The sequence below is a fragment of the Raphanus sativus genome, chromosome 9 (genome assembly GCF_000801105.2).
Source record: "Raphanus sativus cultivar WK10039 chromosome 9, ASM80110v3, whole genome shotgun sequence".
Classification (NCBI taxonomy): domain Eukaryota; kingdom Viridiplantae; phylum Streptophyta; class Magnoliopsida; order Brassicales; family Brassicaceae; genus Raphanus; species Raphanus sativus.
Window position 1 is genome coordinate 20,482,828 of NC_079519.1, and position 21,529 is coordinate 20,504,356.

Sequence of the window (21,529 nt, forward strand, 5' to 3'; positions counted from 1 at the left end):
AAAAAAACATGTCAGGTATGATCCACCTTGGTCTTACCCTCATTTACATCTTCGACTCTACTCCTCTCCACCTAAGGACTGCGTTTCTTTAGAATCCATCAGAAATGTTGATCATGGCAAAAGCAAAAGTAAAAAACCTATCTTACCTGTACAAAAATGTGATACAGAAAATAATGATTTCAAAGCCTAAATAAATTGGCAACTCGAGAGACGTTTTGGTTAGGTTCAAAGAAAAAAATGATTGTAACCTGTCACGTCTTTTGGGGGGGGGGGGGGGAGGGGGGGGATGACGGAGGATAATCCTCGTACATAATGATAGGAAAAGCATAATTAATAAGAATTTCTGTTGGTTAAATAAAAATAAATTAGGAAAATACAGAATTTAATATAAATCATAGGTTTGAAATATTCAAGTGGTAGAGATCCGTAAATATTATTGAAACAGAAGAGCACTTCAAAAAAAGACATTCTGTTTTAATAGTATAGATTTAAGAATCAAATTACTTACCAAGTTTTAGTGGTTATTGAAAATATAGAAAACTGAATAGTTTTGATTTTACTGTTAAGATTTGATTTTCAAACTGATATCTCACTTTGTGATTCGTATTGTATTTTTTAAAAAATGGTTTATGCTATGCAAACTAACTAATAAGAATTTCTGTTGGTTAAATAAAAATAAATTAGGAAAATACAGAATTTAATATAAATCATAGGTTTGAATTATTCAAGTGGTAGAGATCCGTAAATATTATTAAAACAGAAGAGCATTTCAAAAAAGACTTTATGTTTTAATAGTATAGATTTAAGAATCAAATTACTTACCAAGTTTTAGTGGTTATTGAAAATATAGAAAACTGAATAGTTTTGATTTTACTGTTAAGATTTGATTTTCAAACTGATATCTCACTTTGTGATTCGTATTGTATTTTTTAAAAAATGGTTTATGCTATGCAAACTAACTAATAAACTTTTATGATAAAATTATGCAAAACTGAAGTATAGCTAACCTGTAGATCATGTACTAACATAGACCGTCATATATTATGCAGAAATTTAATTAATGAAATAAATATAAGATGCATTAATTATTATTTTTTGTCAACAACATGCATTAATTAAATAAAACAAAATACAGTATCATCAATTAAATAAAAGTGAAGAATACAATTGCATCTTTTCATATCAATCGTATGTGTGTAATCCAGAAAGTATTAAATATATGTGAAGATGGAAAGGTAACTGTATTTATTATTCTGGTATACCAAAAAAAGATTATTGTTTATTTACTTGACTAAATTTTATAAAATAAAAGAAAAACCAGTGGCATGATACTGTAATTATAAAAGAAAAATAGGAGCATAATCCTATAAGGTATTCTGCTTTAATAGTATAGATAAGCTAAAATGAACAAAAGAAGTCAACAATCAAAGTCAACCCCAAAAAAAAAATCTCCTCAAATAAGTTTCCCACCACAACTTGTTTATTGAGAAACTCCAGATCAAAACTGTCTTCGTCTTCGTCTTCTCCATGGCTGTTACTTCGTTTCTTGATACCCTGTTCAGAAGAAGAAAGAAGAAGTATGCAGATTCCATAAGCAGTAAGTCTTCGGTTTCTTCTCAATTTATCTTCCCCACATCTGACTCAAAAACCCCATAAAATTTACTCTTACATTATCTCTGCTAAATTCTTCAGTTTTGGAATATGACATTGACACCATTAGAGCTGCAACTAATGCGTTCTCGGACCTGATTGGTCGTGGCCGTTGTTGGGCTAAGCTTGAAGTAGCTTGGAGAACAAGCTATTTATTTCCTACCGAGTTATGGAATAGGAAATTATCTATTTGTGTAATTCCTAATGAGTTTAGGAAATTGTGAGTTATATATAAGGAGATGCATATGATGTTGCATAATTTATGAGTTGAGAGATTGTGTGAGAGATTATGAATTGTGAGATTGAGAGTGTTTGAGGTTTTGAGTTATTTTCCTCAAGAGATTAATAAGAGAGTTATTCTTATTAAGTTTGATTGTGATTCATATATTGTGATTCTATATTTGGTATCAGAGCTACAGATTCGATACTGGATCTCTAATAAAGTTTCTTGTTCAAAACCTAAATTTGAACTTGAGAAAAATATCACGGCGAATTGTAATGGTTATGACGGTGAACGTATTCAAGTTAGACTCACCCAAGCCTTACAGGGATAAAGAGATGATGACGAGAAGTCAGGTTGCGTTTCAAAGAATCCTCCCACATCGCAAGTTAATAAAGAAGAAGAAGAAGAAGAAAAAGAAAGCAAGTGTTAACAGACGTGATTCTGAAACTGATAATAATGGTGGAAAGAAACGCAAGAAGAAAAAGAAGCATAAGAGGGTATCTGGTGGTGATGAGATAGTCATTGAAACCTCCAAAGTTAATCGAAGCCATGAGAAAGCACTCGTCAACTGTGATAATAATGATGGTGCTAAGAGAGATAAGATAAAGCGTGTTTGTGATGAGGGAAATACAACACACAAACATAAGAAGAAAAGACGTATGTTTGCAAAGATGGCGATTAAACACAGTGTACAGTTAACTGCGCTTGAGAGAATGGCTGAAGAATTCAAGAAACTGACAGGAGGGATACTGCTCTCTAGGAACAGAGACTACTTGGTTCTCTACCGAGGAAATAAATTTTTGTCACGAGAAGTAGCTGAGGCATTGGTGGAGGAAGAAAAATTTGTAAGAAGTTTTAGAGAAGGATCATCAGCCCTGTTTGTCCCGAGTACTGAACTTATTTATGAACTCGTTTCTGCTGGTATCCTTGGTGAAACACTTGACACGACTGGTAAGTGGGGAAAGAATCTGGATGATGGTCATCATGAAGAAGAAGTGAAACACGAGGTTAAGAATCTGAGGCATGAGAATCTTGTCAGGAAGCTGGAAAGGATACCTGTTTTTTCTGAGAAAAAGCTACTGAAAGTTCAACTTGGTTTGGCTAAGGTGGAAACGTGTTTACAGCCAGCAGGGCAGAGAGAAGACTCTGAGAGCATAACTGATGAAGAGATGTTTATGTTCCACAAGCTTGGTTTGAACGTGAAAGCTAAAACTTTTGTACGGTATAAGCAAACTGAAGATCCAGAGGTTGAAGAAGACAACAAGAGCTCTAGTGAGGATGCAGAGAAGAAAGTAACTGAGAATTTAGAGGCTAAAGGAAACGACTTGAACTCTCTGGATATTGCAAAGAAGAAAAGTGAAAAAAGGAAGAAGAAGAAGAAGCAAAAGGATAGTAAGAGTGATGAAGTTGTGACCACCTCATCACGAAAAAGCACTAAAAAGGTTAACTTTTGTAGTCAAGTTGAAGTTCTTCCTGCTGAGTCTGAAGAAAGTGATGAAGAAGAAGGAGAAAAAGTTGACCTGGGAACGGGTAAGAGTTTTACTGAGCAAGAAGACGAGTTGATAAAGAAATCTGTATTGGAATACATTGATAACCATGCTTTAGGAGACTTAGTTATGAACTGCAAGTCACACAAACAAACCAGAAACTGTTTGAAAGAAATAACAGCTGCTGAGTATCAAGAGAAACACATGAACCATGTGAAAGACGCTTGGAGGAGGATAGGATTGACGTCTAAGAAGAAAGGCCTTTGGACGATGGAGGAGTACCAAATCCCATTTGATCTTGTTAACAAATACCTAAGAATGAAAGGGTTCAAAGAGAAGAACTCAAAACATGGAATGCTCCTAGATAACATCCTTTGGATGTCGATAAGTTACCAACTTGGAATAAGGGACCATGTCGTCTGCCACACTAAATGGTATGATCAGTTGGCAGAGATTTTGAGCCAAAAAAGAAGTGATGATGAAGATCTCTTGAAAGTGAAAGAATATGATGAGCTTAAGGAGAATGCTGATGAGTATTTCAGTAAAGAGTCTGAGCTTGGTGAAGACGACAAGCTCTTGAGAGATTACTTGCTTAAAGAGATGAAGAAAGAAACCCATCTTGTGATCTCTGAAAAAAAAGATAAAGACTTCGCAAATTGGTATACTCAGGCTTGCAGATTCTGTGAACTAGTAACCTTATCTGACACAATAGAACGTTACATTCTAGAGCCATCAGCAACAAAGGTCTGGAACATTCTAAGAGCTTACATAGATGCAGCCCTTGAGGAGTTGGGTGACGTGGAGATTAAGAAATTATTTTTGTTAATAAAAGATGATTGTCTTGAGAAGGATAAGGGCCACAATGAAGGGTTTAAGCCTGATCCTGGTGAACATGATCTTCTAACTCCATTCACCCTACGTTCAACTAGTGAGACCATCATCTATCCTTACTTCAGACACAAGATTAAGACGCACCGTAATCTCCCGATGAAGGTTAGCTCGTGGGTTAAAATTATTAGATGGGAAGTTAGCGACCGTAACCCATTGATAAGATGTCATGAGTTCGATTGGCTGGATGGTCACAGTACCTTTGCCACCAAGGAAGAATTTTATGATGAGGTTCTTGAGTTTTTGAGCTCTTACTCTTGTGTCTATGAAAAGATTCTTGCGGTTCCTGTTATCAAAGGAGTGAAGAGCGGGAAGGAGAAGATTTCTGGTGCAGATTACACCACAAACGTTGAGGATTTTATAGCGCCAAATGAGTGTGGTGTACAAGAGGCTGGAGTCCGTGCTATAGTAGATGAACGAGACAACTATACTTGCAGATGGAAGTATGCAGATTGGGAGATGAAAGGTGTTCTTTTGAAAATCGGGAATGGTCCAAGCAAGTTGGAAAAGAATCAGGTGAGAATAGTAAGGCATGACACTGGAGTAAAGATGGACGTTCTTACAGTGGACTTGGTTAAAGGAGTGAAATATTTGATGGTAGAAATACATAGAGAACTTTTCTTTGTGGCTAAGAGAAAGCTTGAAGAAAGCATTCAAAAGGTTGAAACTTCGTATGAGTTTCAGGGATCTCTGAGACAGAAGAAGCTGTCTTTAGCTCCATGCTGTGAAGAAGGTGAGGTTGAAAATATTGTGTTAAAGAAGTCTTGTGCTACATTGGTCGGTATATGTTCGGTTATAGATCAGAGAACGACGAGTCTTTCCCAAATTATGGACTCTGTTTTGTTGAATGGATCTAAAGCTGAGGGAAAGTTTGATATTGAAGAGGTTTCGAAGGCTCCAAGGATTCGTGGGAAGTTCAGAGATGTGGTGAGCAATATGCATTTGGATGATGAAGAACATGGCAAGCTTAAGAGAAAGAGAAGAACGTTGTTTTTACAAAAGAAAAAACCAGTGGTGTTGTGTTCTTGTGAAGCTGACAATGTGGTAGGGACTGAAGCCGTGAAACAGGTCTTATATCACCTCATACGAGAGTATGATTGGATCGAGGTACAGCGTATATTTGAGAATGAACAGATAGTCAACATCTTGTCAAAAACACTTGGGAAGCACTTGATGTTCAGGGAGATGAGAAGACTGATTGGAGTACATGAAGTGTGTGAAGATGAGTTCAAGCTTAAGAGGGAGAATGTTGGGCTAAGCTTGAAGTAGCTTGGAGAACAAGCTATTTATTTCCTACCGAGTTATGGAATAGGAAATTATCTATTTGTGTAATTCCTAATGAGTTTAGGAAATTGTGAGTTATATATAAGGAGATGCATATGATGTTGCATAATTTATGAGTTGAGAGATTGTGTGAGAGATTATGAATTGTGAGATTGAGAGTGTTTGAGGTTTTGAGTTATTTTCCTCAAGAGATTAATAAGAGAGATTGAGAATGTTATGGCAAGAGCACTTCTTTTCCAATCAATACCTGAGGCGATGACACTCCAAGTTGGTAAGCTCAAAACCGCTAAAGAGATTTGGGAGGCAATCAAGATGAGATACATGGGAGCAGAACGTGTAAGGAAGGCACGTCTGATGACGTTAAAAGCAGATTTGAACCGGGTCAAGATGAAAGAAAGCGAAACTATCGATAGCTTTGTTAGTCGTATAACAGAGTTGACTGCAAAGTGTGCATCTTTGGGAGAGATTATTGAAGAGTCAAAGATGGTGGAGAAGCTTCTATATAGCTTGCCTAGGAAGAAGTATATACATATGACTGCTGCCTTGGAACAGAATCTTGATCTTGACACGACAAGCTTCGAGGACATAGTGGGAAGGTTGAAAGCATACGAGGAGAGGATTGCAGAAGAAGATGAAGAGAAACCGGAGGATCAAAGTCAGAACAAGCTCATGTACGCTAATTCTGATTCACAAGGTCAAACACAACCCTACCAAGGCGGATATGACCCGTCTAGAGGAAGAGGCAGAAGCGGACGGTATGGATACCGAGGAAGAGGACGTGGTCGCACGGGTTATCAACAGAACGGTGGAGGTTACTACCGTCAAGAGAGAGATGCATCAAGAGTAGTATGTTTCCGTTGTGACAAAACGGGACACTTTGCCCAAAATTGTCCAGATAGGCTACTTAAACTTCAAGAAACACAAGAAAGTGAAGCAGATACTACACGCGAGGCAGAAGAATTGATGGTAAACGAAATAGTGTACTTAAACGAGGGGAAGGTGATACCAAGACAACTCGACAGTACTAAGACAAAAGACAATATGTGGTATCTTGATAATGGGGCTAGTAACCATATGACGGGTAATCTTGAGTTTTTCTCAGACATTGATAGGAGGATAACCGGCAAAGTAAGGTTTGGTGATGATTCTAGGATTGACATTACCGGGAAAGGTTCAATAGTCTTTGTAACCAAGGAAGGAAGAAAGAAAACACTCACCAATGTGTACTACATTCCTGATTTGCGTAGTAATATTATCAGCCTTGGTCAGGCAACTGAGTCCGGATGTGAGGTGAGAATGAAGGAAGATTGCTTACTCTTGTATGATCGAGATAACAGGCTTTTGATGAGAGCAAAGAGATCCCCAAACCGGCTATACAAAGTAGCTATGGAGGTAGAGAATACGAAGTGTCTACAAATAGTCCGACATAACGAGTCTTCTAAGTGGCACTCGCGCCTTGGTCACTTAGGCCTCACAAATCTGAAGCTGATGGTTGATAAGAAGATGGTGACAGGTATGCCGAGCTTTGGAGTTGAAAAGGAAACGTGTGCTGCGTGTCTGAGAGGGAAACAAATTCGAAAATCGTTTCCTCAAGAGAGTTCATATCGAGCATCACGAGTTCTAGAACTTGTCCACGGAGACTTATGTGGTCCAATTACACCATCTACGGCTGGAGGAAACAAATACGTATTTGTGATCATAGATGACTACTCTAGATACATGTGGACTATCCTAATGAGGGAGAAGAGCGAAGCGTTTGAAAAGTTTAAACGGTTTCGAACACTAGTAGAACAGGAGACGAGAGGAAGAATTAGGACCTTTAGAACCGATAGAGGAGGAGAATTCACTTCTACAGAATTCAAGAGTTATTGTGATAGTGCAGGAATTGCTCGACATTTGACCGCACCTTACTCTCCACAGCAAAATGGTATTGTAGAGAGAAGAAACAGGACATTGTTGGAGATGACTCGGAGCATCTTAAAACACATGGAGGTTCCAAACTTTTTGTGGGGAGAAGCAGTGAGGCACGCAACCTACCTTATAAACAGGATAGCCACGCGAACTTTGAACCATATGACACCATACGAGAGCTACAAGGGAAGAAAACCAAACGTGGAGCACATAAGAGTGTTTGGATGCGTCGGTTATGCAAAGGTTACTACTCCCCACTTGAGGAAACTTGATGATAGATCAAGAGCCTTGGTTCATCTCGGAACAGAGCCGGGGACAAAGGCCTATCGACTACTAGAACCTTCAAGTAGAAAAATTATAGTGAGCAGAGACGTGATCTTCAATGAAGATCAACGATGGAAGTGGGTGGAGTTTGAAAAGAATATTCGCAATAGGTCGCGTGAGATAGACTTTGGTGAAGTTGTGATACATCCAGGTCCTAAAGTCCTTGAAGATACAGAAGTTAAGAGTGAAGGAGAAGAGCCACGAGAATCAAAACGTGAGGTCGAAGATGAAGAAACAGAGCAAGAAACAGAGCATATAGCACTGAGACGTTCCTCTCGGGTTACCAACAAACCAAGCTATCTTGACGACTATGAACTCTTATGTGAAGAAGATGAGATGTATGAGAAGCTTTGTGAGATAGAAAGTGAGCACCTTATGATGCTCATGAACGAGGAGCCGTGGAACTATGCTGAAGCAAAGGAGTTTAAAGTTTGGAGAGATGCATGTGAGGAAGAAATCAAATCGATAGTGAAGAACAAAACCTGGACTTTGATGGATCTTCCAAGTAACTGCAAAGCCATAGGTCTAAAATGGATTTTCAAGGTTAAGAGAAATTCTGACGGGAGTATAAACAAGTACAAAGCCCGTCTCGTTGCTAAAGGATACATTCAGAGACATGGAATAGATTTCGATGAAGTATTTGCCCCGGTTGCTAGAATAGAAACCGTGAGACTTATTATAGGAATGGCGGCTTCATACACTTGGGAGTTACATCATCTTGATGTCAAGACCGCGTTCCTCTACGGAGATTTAAAAGAAGATGTCTACGTCACACAACCAGAGGGTTTCGTTATAAAGGGAAAAGAATCGAAAGTTTACAAACTAAGCAAAGCATTGTACGGTCTCCGTCAAGCTCCACGGGCATGGAACGAGAAGCTAAATACAGTACTCAATGAGCTAAAGTTTGAGCGTTGCCTCAAGGAACCGTCTCTGTATCATAGGAGAGAAAGAGGTCATATATTGGTAGTGGCTGTATACGTTGACGATTTGCTTGTCACAGGTTCAAGTGTGGAGATGATCATGGAATTCAAGAAAAACATGGGAACCAAGTTCGATATGACTGATCTTGGAAGGCTTAGCTACTATCTTGGAATTGAAGTAAGACAACAAGGTGGAAGTATAATATTAAGTCAAGAGAAATATGCGAAGAAAATCATTGAAGATGCGGGCATGAAGGGATGTAACTCAACTCAGATTCCGATGGATGCAGGAACAAAGCTAGAAAAGGCAGAAGAAGAACGTGGTGTTGATGAAAGGGAGTATAGGAGAAACATTGGATGTCTACGCTACTTGATACACACACGACCGGATCTTGCGTGTAGTGTGGGGATTTTGAGCCGTTACATGCATAACCCAAAGGAGTCTCACAAAGCAGCGTTGAAACAGGTGTTGCGGTATGTGCAGGGAACGACATCTTACGGTCTAAAGTTCGGTTCAAGACCACACGAAGGACTCATTGGATACAGCGATAGCAGCTATAATGTTGACCCGGATGATGGTAAGAGCACAACAGGGCACATCTTTTATCTTGGTGGTAATCCTATCACGTGGTGTTCGCAGAAACAAGAGATAGTTGCTTTGTCATCATGTGAAGCTGAGTTTATGGCAGCAACTGAGACTGCGAAACAAGCAATCTGGCTCCGTGACCTGCTCGGTGAGATACTCAACAGAATTGATGAGAAAGTGGTGATCAGAATCGACAACAAGTCTGCAATAGCGTTGTCTAAAAACCCGGTGTTTCATGGGCGTAGCAAACACATTCACACAAGGTTTCATTTTATTAGAGAGTGTGTCGAGAAAGGTTTGGTGTGCGTGGAACATGTTGCAGGTACGAGACAGAAGGCGGATATACTTACAAAGGCTTTAGGAAGGATTAAATTCAAGGAGATGAGAGAGCTGATTGGAGTTCAAGATGTGTCAAAAGAGAGTTTCAAGTTTGAGGGGGAGAATGTTGATTCAAACTTGAGATAGCTTTGAGTACAAGCTATCATATTCCTAATGAGCTTAGGAATAGGAGAATATATTCCTAATGAGTTTAGGATAAGTGTGAGGAGTATAAATAGGATGCTAATGTGTAGCATATCCTAAGAGAGTTTGAGAGCTTTAGTTTTGAGTTATTTTCTAAAGCATTGTGTTAAGAGTTTGTGTGAGAGATTAATAAAGAGTTTATTAAGAGTTTGATGCCGTTGTGGCTCTGTTTACAAGGTTGTGTCCTTAATCTTTTATAGATTATGTAAGCATAATAAAAACATGTGTAATTGTAAGAAAAAAGTGTAGTTTTTAAAAAGATTTCAGGGTAAGCTTCAAACCGGACAAGAAATAGCTGTCAAGATACCTAGAAATAACAGAGAATTTCTTGATGAAATCAATCTTTTGCCAAAGCTTAGGCACACGAATCTGATCCATCTTCTTGGTTTCTGCTCTGAACAAGACAAACATTTTCTTGTTTATGAGTTCATGCCTAATTCGAGCCTTGATCATTTTATATTCGGTTAGTCAACAGAAATATATTTTCAATCTTCTACCCCAATCTTGTATAGTTTCAAGTATCTGAGGATCATTGCTCGTTTTTTAATTGTTTCAGATCCATGTAGAGCTTCTCAGCTAAGTTGGGATATGTATCGAAATATTGTCATGGGCATAGCTCGAGGGTTACATTACCTTCACGAAGAATCCGGATTGCACGTTGTTCACCTCGACATTAAACCTAGCAACATTCTTTTGGACGAACATTTTCAACCGAAAATCATGGGGTTTGAACTGGCGAGGCTTATTCAAGATGGCGAAAGCGAAGCAGAATCAACTATAATTTTCGGTACCGTGTAAGTGATATTTAATACTTCACATATTTAAAGGAAAAATGTTCTGAAGATAGTTGAGAGACTGATACAAAAATTCATTTGAGATCGTTGACAGTGGGTACGTAGATCCACATTTCTACCAAACATTTCATTTTTCCGCCAAATCTGATGTTTATGCCTTTGGAGTTACAATCTTGACGATCATAACCAGAAGAATCAACAATTACGGTTGGGAGGAAGAAACCCTAATCCAATATGTGAGTTTATAACAAAGCAAACATGTCCATATATGGGTGTTAAATGCTCCCTTAAACATATTTGTTTTCTCTTATAGGTTTTGAGATGCTGGACCAGAGGAGAAGCCATAAATGTGATCGATGAAGTCACGAGAAAAGAAGAAAAAGAAGACTCGATAAGCGAAATATTGAGATACATTCACATTGCTCTGCTCTGTGTCGATGTCAATCCAGAGACGAGGCCGAGTATAGATGAAGTTCTTCATTGGTTTAGTTGTTTATCTACTCCTTTACCTGAACCAAGAATTGGTAATCAGTCTCTAGAAGAGGAAGAAACAAATTGGTTATCGGCGGCGCCATCTCCTGGATATGGCTCTCCTATGTCACCTGTGTCTCCGCGTTAGGGAGACTTAAATGTCATGGAATAAATTTAGCTCTGCTTGAATGCCCTGTTTACTGCTCGAATCAAGATCTATGTATTTGATTATATATCTACATTCTATACATTTATAAAATCAGTTTTTGCATGGATACTACATTTGGATACTATTTTATCGGTTTGTTCATTTGTAAAACATCTGAGTGCAGCAGAATACCAGTTGACTAAATTTAAATATTTTAAATTTATCACATAACCAAATTTTTAAGAAAGAATTATTACACTCGCAAACACTTTCTAACATTGTAGTTACACTTGCAGACACTTATCTCGTTCTTCATCCTTCTGTCTGTGACACACTTTTTTCAAGTGATTTTATATTATTCTCAAGTTTTGTCAACTAGAACTCACTCATTTATCTAATCAAAAACAACATTCTCATAATGGTGGAGAGTTAAAGACCCCACGGTCATTAAACTCCAGTGAAAATTAGCTTCTTCTTTTTCATTTGATGAATATATATTAACATGGACATCCACAAGGGTTCAAAGATACTAAACGAGACAAGAATCAAAAGAAATCATACATGAAACCTGTCCAAAAAATACAAGTGGTTTAACCACCTTCACGGACAAAGAGATCTTTAGGCCAAGATGGGAAGCTTGAAGCGATATATGATTGCCATCGATCCTTTCTAGTCATACTTCTAGCAATGAGATGAACTCCTAAGTTAGAAGATCTAAGAGCATGCTCAAGTCTCCAGTTAGGACGCTTAGACAAAAAATATAAGGATGATTTTGGAATAGTATTTGAAGAAGGGCCAAGCAGGAGTCCTAATGACAGCACCAACAAGGGAAGAGTCTTCTGCTCCATTTCCACACTTCCACATTTGCAACAAAACGGTAACAACGTCTTGCTCTATAGTACACATCCAACTACGGAGCAAGACGGTACCAAAATCCTTCTTAAGGACCCAAGAACCACTAACAACGTTTTTATTCTTGTCCCATGATACTCCAATAACTGCATTTAAACCAAGAGTGAGGAGGACGTTGCCAAGATTTGGAAGCAAAGCGAATTTCTCGAACTGCTACAACTTCACTTTGAATATTTTGAGTAACAAACCATAGTTTTGCATCCTCAACAGCCTTTTTCAATGATGAAATTAGCTTTGAACGTTTTTCCTTCAACGTGTAAGGAGTTTGTATTCTTACAAATGAGCCAAAGAATATCCACAGTATGGGTATGGCTCTCGTTATCAACAAAAGGAATCTGAGAATTTCTCTGGGTTTGCAGCATATAAACCATATTCTGATAAATTGAACGATTCAGCGAAACTAAAACTCAGATATGGTACATGCATGTGACATTGCCAAAATTTGTCTAGCAATGTTACAGCAGAACATCACACGATTCATTATCTCTCATTGCAAACCACATGATTGACAACGAGAGTTTCATACCTCTTTTAATGTTGTTGTCCACAGTCCACCACCGGAATAGCACCACTCAAGACTTTCCAGAGAAAGACTCTGATCTTATGAGGAGATTGAATATTCCAAACTGAGACTTTGAGTGGATTGATAGACCGGAGAGCAGAAGCATCTGTAATCTGATCTTTTCTGGAGACTTGAGATGCTAACCAATATCCTGACTTAACCAATATCCTGACTTGACAGTGTAGTTGTCGTCTTTTATTATGATTCCAGACCAAGAAATCATCTTCTTCCAGAAAAATGGTTTTATTCGGATCAATGTAACTTTAATAAAAGTGGTCTTTAAGTTTATCTAATGTCCCACCATTTCGGAGTCTCATCAATAAGATCTGCCACTTAATATTTAAATCAACTAAAATGGTCTTCATAAGGGACTCGACTCATAATATAATCACAATACACATAGCAAATCCTAGTTTATTATTTGTAAACCAGATGTCTAATATGTCTGAGGTGATTTTGTTAGTAATAAATCCAAGTCGTTCTGGTTCTGATACTGGAAACCTGGTCAATACCTTGGCGTAGTGCAAAATGATGAAAAAGTACAAGATCTTAAAGTTCACAAGCTAAACAACCCTGGGCAAGAAGAAATCGTCTTTCTAATTAAAAAATTATTATCATATACACAGATTAATGCAATCTACACAAATCTAAAAGAATCCCAGACCACATTAAAAAAACTTCAGTTCACTCTCCACTAATATTAATACTGCATCTATATTATAAAATAATACAAAAATCGATGGTAAGGTTTGGTTAGGACGACCAACTAACACACGGATGTGTTTGCCTTTCTTCTTCGGTGATTGAAATAATCATCTCAAGATTTCACCGGATTGTTGTTCTACCAAAAGACAAGGCCCCTATTTTGCTCTCCCTGCTCTGAGAATTTAAACAGAGAATGGTGTGTTAAGCATATTGTGATTAAGCAATTAAGAAACAGAGAGAATGTTCCTTTACCTGAGATTTTGGGGAAGGGAAGACATTCCAGAATCTTAAAGTTTCATCTCCTGCTCCTGTCACGATCGTCTGCCAAGAAAAATAAGATCACACAAGATGAGTATGTTAAACGTAAGCAAGTTACGTAAGAAAAGTATGTAAAATAATGATAAAAAAGACTAACCTGTCCATCTGGTGAAACAGCAAGATACAGAACACGGAACGTGTGTCCCGTCAGAGTTGCTAACTGTTAGACAAAAATTTACATTTTCAGTTCTTTTAAAATCACAAAAGTTCTGCAAGAAACTAAAAAAAAAAAAACAGGACAGTAACTCTTTACTTTAGACATGGTTGGGTATTTCCAAACGACGATTTGGTTTTGGGAGTATCCATGCGTGCTCACAAGCTCATTCACATTCTTAGACCAAGCCAAATTACACACCTGAAACGTTCTTGGTTCAGCTATTTACCCTCAACTGTTCGTTTTAATAATCAAAGCTTAGCATAACAAAGTTTACCTGACTACTGGTGTCAACGCAACTTAAAGAAGTGTTAGTCGTTGTGTTCCAAAAACGGATACATCTATCAGCAGTGCCACCACCGGAGGCAAGAAGTCCGTGGAGATGCGGTGACCACGCAATGGCCTTAACCGCTGCTGTGTGCTCGCAGTATCTCAAAACCGGTTGTGTTGAATGTTGGTTCCATACAAGAAGCTGCGAGATCACTATAATCATTAACCATGTTTTTTAGAGACACAAAGACTGAAGATTATTATTATTATATGTTTTACCTTATTGTCGTTACCGCCTGAGGCTAGCTCGCGGTTGTCATAAGACCATTTGAGTCCACAGACTTCGGATTTGTGACCTTTTAGTTTACTGACATGATCTTCTTGACACCGTATGTCTCTCTGAAGTATGCTCTTGTCTCTGCTACCGGAGGACAGAACAGATGAGCTCCATGCTAAGGCTCCAACTCGTAGTCGATGACCTTCCATTGTTCTTATTCTCCTGCAGCGCAACGCATCCCAAATCTAGTGGAAAGAAAAAAAAAACAACAAGAGTAAGTTCTCTCCACAAGTAAAAATAGACTCCAAGAGACAAATGTATCTTTACCTCAACAGTTCCGCTACTAGTTCCAATCGCCAAATGTGTTCCACGTAGTGCCCAACTGACTGAGCAAACGCTCTCATCGATCCCGATATCGCATAACTTAGTTACCTGCAAATAGCAGAAAGACATTTCAACTCTAAAACACTCTTCAAGACAAGAAATGAGCCTGGAAGAAGAAAAAGAAAAGCTGACCTTGCTAGTACAAGCATTCCACAAATAAACGCAGTTGGCTAATCCCACAGCTAGAACATTTTGTGCCGACCAATCCACTAGATTCAAGTAAAAATCATCTTGCAGAGCTGGCGCATCCAGTACCTAACAACAACATCAACATCCACAGGACAAGTACAATATCAGGACAAATCTACATTTGTAATCACTGAAGAAAGAGTACATTCTTCAAAAAGGGTTCCTACAACTACAACAATAGCAGAGATTAAACAAAAGAAATTTCACAACTTTGACACATAAATGCACACAAAGAGATGAAATTTCACGAACAGAATCAATCCTAACAAATGCAACATTAGGACAAATCTACATTTACAATCATTGTTACACACTTTCCATCAAAATCAGTTCACTAGTCTACAAGAATAGCAGAGACTTCACAAAGATCTCACCTTTCACACATAAAATACACTCAAAGAGATAACATTTCAGAAACCCAATCAAGAAAACGCACTAGTGTAACCCTAAAGGGCAAACCTTATAAGCCGACTTAACAATATTCCTCGTAGGCTTCAAAGGACTACGGCTAACACCGGGAGAAGCCTCGTCATCATCACCAGACCCACCACCAAAGGGCGAGAAAGAGTTAACCGGCCTCTGCGTCTCCGTCTTATACCGGAAAATATTCCTCGACGGAGAGAACCCAGTCACCACATCCCTCTTCTCCGGCGTGTCCGGTCCGAACATCACGGTCCGGAGCATACCGGCGTAAGAACCGGGGCCGTCTTCTTTGTCAGGCGACGGCGGTTCGAGGCCGAAGAGGTCGAAGTTAGAACCGGATCTGCTGGGGATAAACCGGTCGGAGTAGATGGGTTTGGAGGGAGAGTGGTAACGGTTTGAGTCGATTAAACGGTTGATTCGTTGGGTCTCGAGTGAGACCGTGGGGCGATTCATCGACGGCGGGAGGTTTAGCTGAGATTGAGAAGAAGAAGGCTTCTTTGGAGGATCTCCTTCGTCAACCTCCATCATGCTTGATCTCATTCTCTTGCTGCTTCTTTCTTCCTCCAGGGTTTCTGATTTGCGATTATCTTTTTTTCTGTTTGTTTTTTTTTTTTTTAATTTCCCGGGAAATTCTTGAGGGCAACAGAAAGGGTCAAGGGGGAAATTTGGTGCGAAAACAAGGGTGTGATCAGGTGTTGTAGGGTGTATAGTTGGTAGAGTAGTATATTGCTTTGTTTTTATGGACTTGGGCCTCAATACTTTCTGTTGGTAGTTTATAGGCCTTTGATTATTTTGCTAGGCCCACGACTGGTTTAATTTGAATTCCTTATATATAAAAAAAAGGATAAATAACGATCAAATCTCTTAAAAATATTCCATCAAATGTTCACTCATGTAAAATTTCCTGTTTTTTTCCTGTTAATAATCCTTAATGACATATGCATGATTTACAATTTTTTGTCAAATTTCTTAAAAAGCCATAGATTTTCAAGAGATTTAGAAGATTTTTTTTTAATAGCATTTTTGATTTTTCACGTCAGATTTTTTCTATTTTAATAAGGTTAGCCATATATGTATATAAGCTAGTTCTCTCTGGAACTTAGAAAAGAAAGTTAGAAAGAATAAGTTTTTGGTTTTGTGAAGAAACATTATGGTGGGTACGTTTGGTTTCATAATAATTGGCGCCATTTTGTTGGGTTCGTTCATCTTGGCCGTTCTCTGTTATTTTGGATGGATTTGGTGCGGCGGCAACCGCCAAGTTGAGCCCAATAATTGTGGTTTACAACCATTGTAGTTTTTTTTTTGCTAAAATTTGATGCAGCAACCATTTTAGTTTAACTATTGTTTTGTTTTAATATGATTTTGTGTTTTTAACAGTCATGCAATTTTTAGATTATTATTCTATCGAGCAGCATATCGATAATGTAACTGTGATTTTCAGTTTATTAATTAAAATTATATTTTTGTGTTTACATACTGTCTAGCTATGTTATGTTTTAAATTATCACTACGACTAATTAGAATAGTAAGTCAAAATAAGAAAACTATTCAACACTGTATTTGATATTTTCCAAACCTCTATCATATAATCAATTGATAAAAGGTTATGTCCAACTTATTTTATAAGTTTATCTAAATAATTATCCAAATATATCATATAACCACCTTTAATTATATACAAATATGATTAAAAACACATATATAATTACAAAAATATGAATAGAAAAATTAAATTTTTGAAAACGAATCTAAAACAAAAATATACCCGCCCTTTCAAGGACGGGTCAAGAATCTAGTTCAACTTTAAAGTACATCTGTTTGATGATTTAACTTTAAGTTTCTTATAAAATTATCAATACTATTAAAAAAATCACAATATATGGATCTAACTTGATCTTAGATAGAGTATTTAAAAAGACTATATCTAATACAATTTACGTAACCTGAAACATTACTAAATATATATCTTTAAATATAGCTCAAATATGATAAGATTTTAAAAGGCTAAATTTTAAAAAATATCTTAGTCAATTATGTATTAACTGATCTTTCATATCAAATTTCTTTTAAGGCAATTATAACAAATTATATTTTTAAATATTTTCGACTCTTTAAGCTTATTCCTCAAACAATATAATAACAAAACAAATTAATATTATCATATGAATAAATTTTAATTTTCTAATATCATTTTCTTCATTTTTCAAATAGTAAACAAATTCATCAAAGTATAAAAGTTACAAATCTAATAGTTTTCTAATTTTCGTACAATTTAAAAATATATAAATTTTTAATTTTAGAAATATTATCAGTTTTCTTCAAGTTTTTAATAGGCCAACTATAGTTAGGTCACATGTTAATGGTGATTTTTAGATTTTATCGTGTTTTATCAGATTTTTTAATGATCAAAATTTTCATTAAATTTGTACCGGATTATATGCCGATCACCAAATTTAGCGATTGAACCGCAAGTCTGGATCGAATATGAAAACAATGAATATCTATTTTTAACATAGATATGTAGATCAAAAATTATTTTAAAAAGTATTTAATACCAACTAACATTTTTAGGGGCAACGAGTTATTTTCCCACGAGAAGTATCATATAGCGCTAAATCTCTCTGAAACTATTGCCTCTGTCTATATGTCCCTGAGATTAAATTCTCTGCATATTTCCCCCCGAATATATAGTTCGAGACATATTTCTCTACCAAGTTTACCAACTGAACCGCAAGTCTGGATCGGATATGAAAACACTGAATATCTATTTTTAACAGAGATATGTAGATCAATTTTTTTTTTAAAGTATTTAATACCAACTAACATTTTTAGGGTCGACGAGTTATTTCCCTATAAGAAGTATCATATAGCGCTAAAACTCTCTGAAACTACTGCATCTGTCTATATGTCCCCGAGATTAAAATTCTCTACATATTTCCACCCGAATATATAGTTCGAGACATATTTCCCCACAATGATTGAATTAGTTGGTTTATTATCGGTTCATTGTTTAAGTTAAACCACTTAAAGTTGATAGTTAACCAACTAAGATCCAATTAAGGTCGATTTAAACCCGATTTAAGACCCATACTCATTAAAAAAGTGATCCCCCATACCTGAGTAGTCTCCATCAATACACTTAATCAAAAATGTTTTTGTCATCTCCAACCAGGTACCAAATATTACACCAAAATTAGTATTATATATTATTTGATGTTTTATGTTTTAATAGTTTTTATATTTTATTATTTGAAATTGATAAACAATTGTTTTATCACATTTTGATATTATGTTTATTAAATTTCGTAATTATATGTTTACAAAATTTATTTGCATTTACATTTTTGGTATAATAATATCATACATGTATTTATTTTATATAAAATAATATATTAAAAATTACAAAACATTAACTATGAAAAGCACATAACAAAACAATATATTTATTTTAATAAAATTTGTATTAGTTAGTAATACATGTTTAACTATATTATAAAATAAATAAAAATTATTTTAAATTTTGGTGAATTTAATAGTATTTAATATAGCTTAAATAAAAATTATAATCGATATTTTAAAATAAAATAAATGATAAAAATCATTTAGTGATTTCTTATTTCAAAATATAAAATATAAAAGTTATATGATATTTTATTTTTATAACATAAAAATGATAGTAATAATTTAGTGATTTATTACTTGAAAATAAAATAAAAATATTTTAATTATGTTAATAATTTAAAAATATAAATAATATAGTATATTTATGTTTAGTTACAAATTTGAACGGATTAATAATAATAATAATAATTGAATTATACTATTTAATGAAACATAATAAAAAAAAATATATATATATATATATATAATATTTGGTGTGATGATTAGTGTAACACTATTCACTCTACACCAAATTTAGTGGGATAGTGTTATTTTTAGTGTTTCATTAGAGATAAAACTACATCAAATTTGGTGTTTCCGTGTCCCATTGGAATTGGCATAATGAACTTATAACCCAAAACAGGTTAAAGTAATAATACCTTGTTCAATTCCTCATTTTCTGAACAGTTAATTCCATATATTATATCTCCTAGATAGTGGGACAGATCTTACATTTAAATTTAACATGTCATTCAAAAAGAAAGAAATAGATCTTACAAGTCTTACTACAACATTTATGAGAGCTCAAATAACACTAAAAATGGAAAAAAATGATCATTAAGGAGGATTTAACTACTAAGTTATGCTGTTACTTGCTACTGTACCTATTATTGGGATTAGCCCTAACATGACCCACCATTGAAACCTGAAGTGCTTCTTCTTCATAAGCTCTCTGCTCAATCTCTTCTCTCATCGCTTTCCTCTTCCCTTTCACTAACATCGCCACCACCAATAACCCTAACAGTAACGCCCCAATCACTGACCCAATCACACTCCCCACCGCCACTTTCCACCGGCTCAGTTTCCCACCTCTGCCGTCATTTGCCGTCGGAGAAGATGGCGGCATTATCACCTCACCAGCCCCGGCATTATCTCTAACAACTAGCGCGTAATGCCCTTGTGCTGTTCCCAAGCAAACATAGGCTGAAACTTGCTCTTTAAACGTTATGTTACCGTTACTTGTGAAGCACGCACACAAAAGAGAGGAGTTTGCGCTACTAGGGTCACCACTTGACTTGACGCTCAAGAAATCGATCAGAATAGGATTTTGCTCTGTGCCTATTAAGTTCACTTCATAAGGGTTCACAGCCACACCGTCCGGGTTAGAATTGTAAGCCAATAAACCGAGAACCGGAGTCACAAGCTGGTAATTAAAACCGGTTAAGTTATAACCGGTTGAGTAAATAGAAGAAGACCAGTTAAAACCCAAGTTCTGTCTCACCAGAATCACTCTCTCAACACATGGTTGCACACTCAAGCCCGGACCAAAGTGAAACTCTCCTATTCTTGTACCGTGTCTCGTCAAACTCCCGCATCTAAACTTAGCCGTGTCGATATCAATGGATGAGAAATTTGCTGGAAGATGAATTTTCTGGATCGTTCCTGTCTTGACATGTATGTTGAAGTTTCTGATGGTGTAATCTCTGATCATTAGATCAAGGAGATGTGCTGATTGAATCGTCTGAGCTTTTGATTTCTGTAAATGAAAGAAAAGGATGATGAAAATAAGTGGTAGGGAGCCCATGTGAGCAGGATCCAAAAGATTCTGAGAAAAATTTAAGTTTTTTAAGGGTTTTGAAGAGAGAAATGGTCAGGAAGAGAGAGAGGAAGAGATTGATTGTGTGTTACTTTCTTGGCATGTGTTATGGGAACAGACATGATCGGTATATAGTATATACTATTTATTATTTAAGACATAATAATGAATAAGCATGACCGATGTTTATAATGCCTCTACAATTTATCCTACTTTTTGCTAGCCTCGTGACTTTACTTAACACTTTGTAGTCTTGTAAGATCATTGCTAATATTAGTTTATTTGCTACAAGATTCGATTATATTCTTTGATCATTAGATACATTTACAAATTTTATTTGCCCCCCACAGTCTTAAACAAAAGGCTGCCTTTGGCGTCAGAAACTATCCAAAGAGGAGAAGGTTTACTATAATGTTTTACTAAAAATGTCATCTTTCCATAAATACCAAATACAAGTAAACATGAAGAAGATTTTAAATCCGATCTGGACGGTACAAAAAGATTTATGTTGTCAACATCTAAACCCCCTGATTTAAATCTGGACAAAAGGATACAACACCTTCTACTACACAACAAACCATTAAATAAAGAGCATAAGTTAGTAATATATAGATTAAGAAATTGACAAAGGAAATTTTTTTTTTTTTTTTTTATAATCCGGAGGTTCCCCACTTACGCGGGTCATTCCCCCGGGCTCGGTCAGACAGCGGTCCACTTCACCCGGGAGGGTTATACCTGGGCTGAGGATAAGGCCCAACACCCAGTACCGCATTTGGTGACAGAGAAGAGGTAGTTCCCCTCCAAGTGGTTCGAATCAAGGAGTATGACCATTGGCCCCTAAGGCTCTTACCACTTGTGGTACCTCATCCCGTCAACAAAGGAAAATTTACATGGGTCAAGTATTACTTTAGATCTTAATGAAATCATGTG

The 21,529-nt window shown here is 36.5% G+C and overlaps 3 protein-coding genes across 4 annotated transcripts; 1 reads left to right on the plus strand and 2 right to left on the minus strand.

Moving 5' to 3' along the window:
• Window positions 1–1,563: 1,563 nt before the first annotated feature.
• Window positions 1,564–11,337, plus strand: LOC108823455 (cysteine-rich receptor-like protein kinase 45). Of its 2 annotated transcripts, XM_056994162.1 has the most exons (6): window positions 1,564–1,597; window positions 1,693–1,758; window positions 9,950–9,972; window positions 10,352–10,589; window positions 10,684–10,825; window positions 10,903–11,337. In XM_056994162.1, exons 4-6 carry the CDS (start codon window positions 10,384–10,386, stop codon window positions 11,206–11,208), a joined length of 654 nt encoding a protein of 217 aa, XP_056850142.1. In that variant the 5' UTR covers window positions 1,564–1,597; window positions 1,693–1,758; window positions 9,950–9,972; window positions 10,352–10,383; the 3' UTR covers window positions 11,209–11,337. The 2 variants fall into 2 exon arrangements, with proteins under 2 accessions (XP_056850142.1, XP_056850141.1); XM_056994161.1 differs by lacking the exons at window positions 1,564–1,597; window positions 1,693–1,758; window positions 9,950–9,972 and adding an exon at window positions 9,989–10,258.
• A 1,864-nt stretch (window positions 11,338–13,201) lies between these two features.
• On the minus strand, window positions 13,202–16,016 carry LOC108823454 (protein FIZZY-RELATED 1). Its single transcript, XM_018596666.2, has 9 exons — window positions 15,439–16,016; window positions 14,923–15,045; window positions 14,734–14,838; window positions 14,409–14,651; window positions 14,137–14,331; window positions 13,959–14,060; window positions 13,803–13,865; window positions 13,640–13,708; window positions 13,202–13,561 (listed from the first exon to the last, which is right to left on the minus strand). Exons 1-9 carry the CDS (start codon window positions 15,940–15,942, stop codon window positions 13,508–13,510), a joined length of 1,458 nt encoding a protein of 485 aa, XP_018452168.1. The 5' UTR covers window positions 15,943–16,016; the 3' UTR covers window positions 13,202–13,507.
• Window positions 16,017–19,498: 3,482 nt separating this feature from the next.
• LOC108826047 (uncharacterized) lies at window positions 19,499–20,688 on the minus strand. Its single transcript, XM_018599421.2, has one exon. It carries the CDS (start codon window positions 20,585–20,587, stop codon window positions 19,652–19,654), a length of 936 nt encoding a protein of 311 aa, XP_018454923.1. The 5' UTR covers window positions 20,588–20,688; the 3' UTR covers window positions 19,499–19,651.
• Between the last annotated feature and the right edge of the window lie 841 nt (window positions 20,689–21,529).

Excerpts from the sequence above, each read along its gene's own strand:
- LOC108823454 (XM_018596666.2), bottom strand. The coding sequence starts at position 15,942 with ATGAGATCAAGCATGATGGAGGTTGACGAAGGAGATCCTCCAAAGAAG. Across the intron at positions 13,709-13,802 it reads CTGTTTCACCAGATGGACAG|ACGATCGTGACAGGAGCAGG; the intron begins GTTAGTCTTTTT and ends TTTTCTTGGCAG. Across the intron at positions 13,562-13,639 it reads TCCCTTCCCCAAAATCTCAG|AGCAGGGAGAGCAAAATAGG; the intron begins GTAAAGGAACAT and ends TTAAATTCTCAG.
- LOC108826047 (XM_018599421.2), bottom strand. The coding sequence starts at position 20,587 with ATGGGCTCCCTACCACTTATTTTCATCATCCTTTTCTTTCATTTACAG.
- LOC108823455 (XM_056994161.1), top strand. The coding sequence starts at position 10,225 with ATGCCTAATTCGAGCCTTGATCATTTTATATTCG. Across the intron at positions 10,590-10,683 it reads ACTATAATTTTCGGTACCGT|TGGGTACGTAGATCCACATT; the intron begins GTAAGTGATATT and ends GATCGTTGACAG. Across the intron at positions 10,826-10,902 it reads AAGAAACCCTAATCCAATAT|GTTTTGAGATGCTGGACCAG; the intron begins GTGAGTTTATAA and ends TTTCTCTTATAG.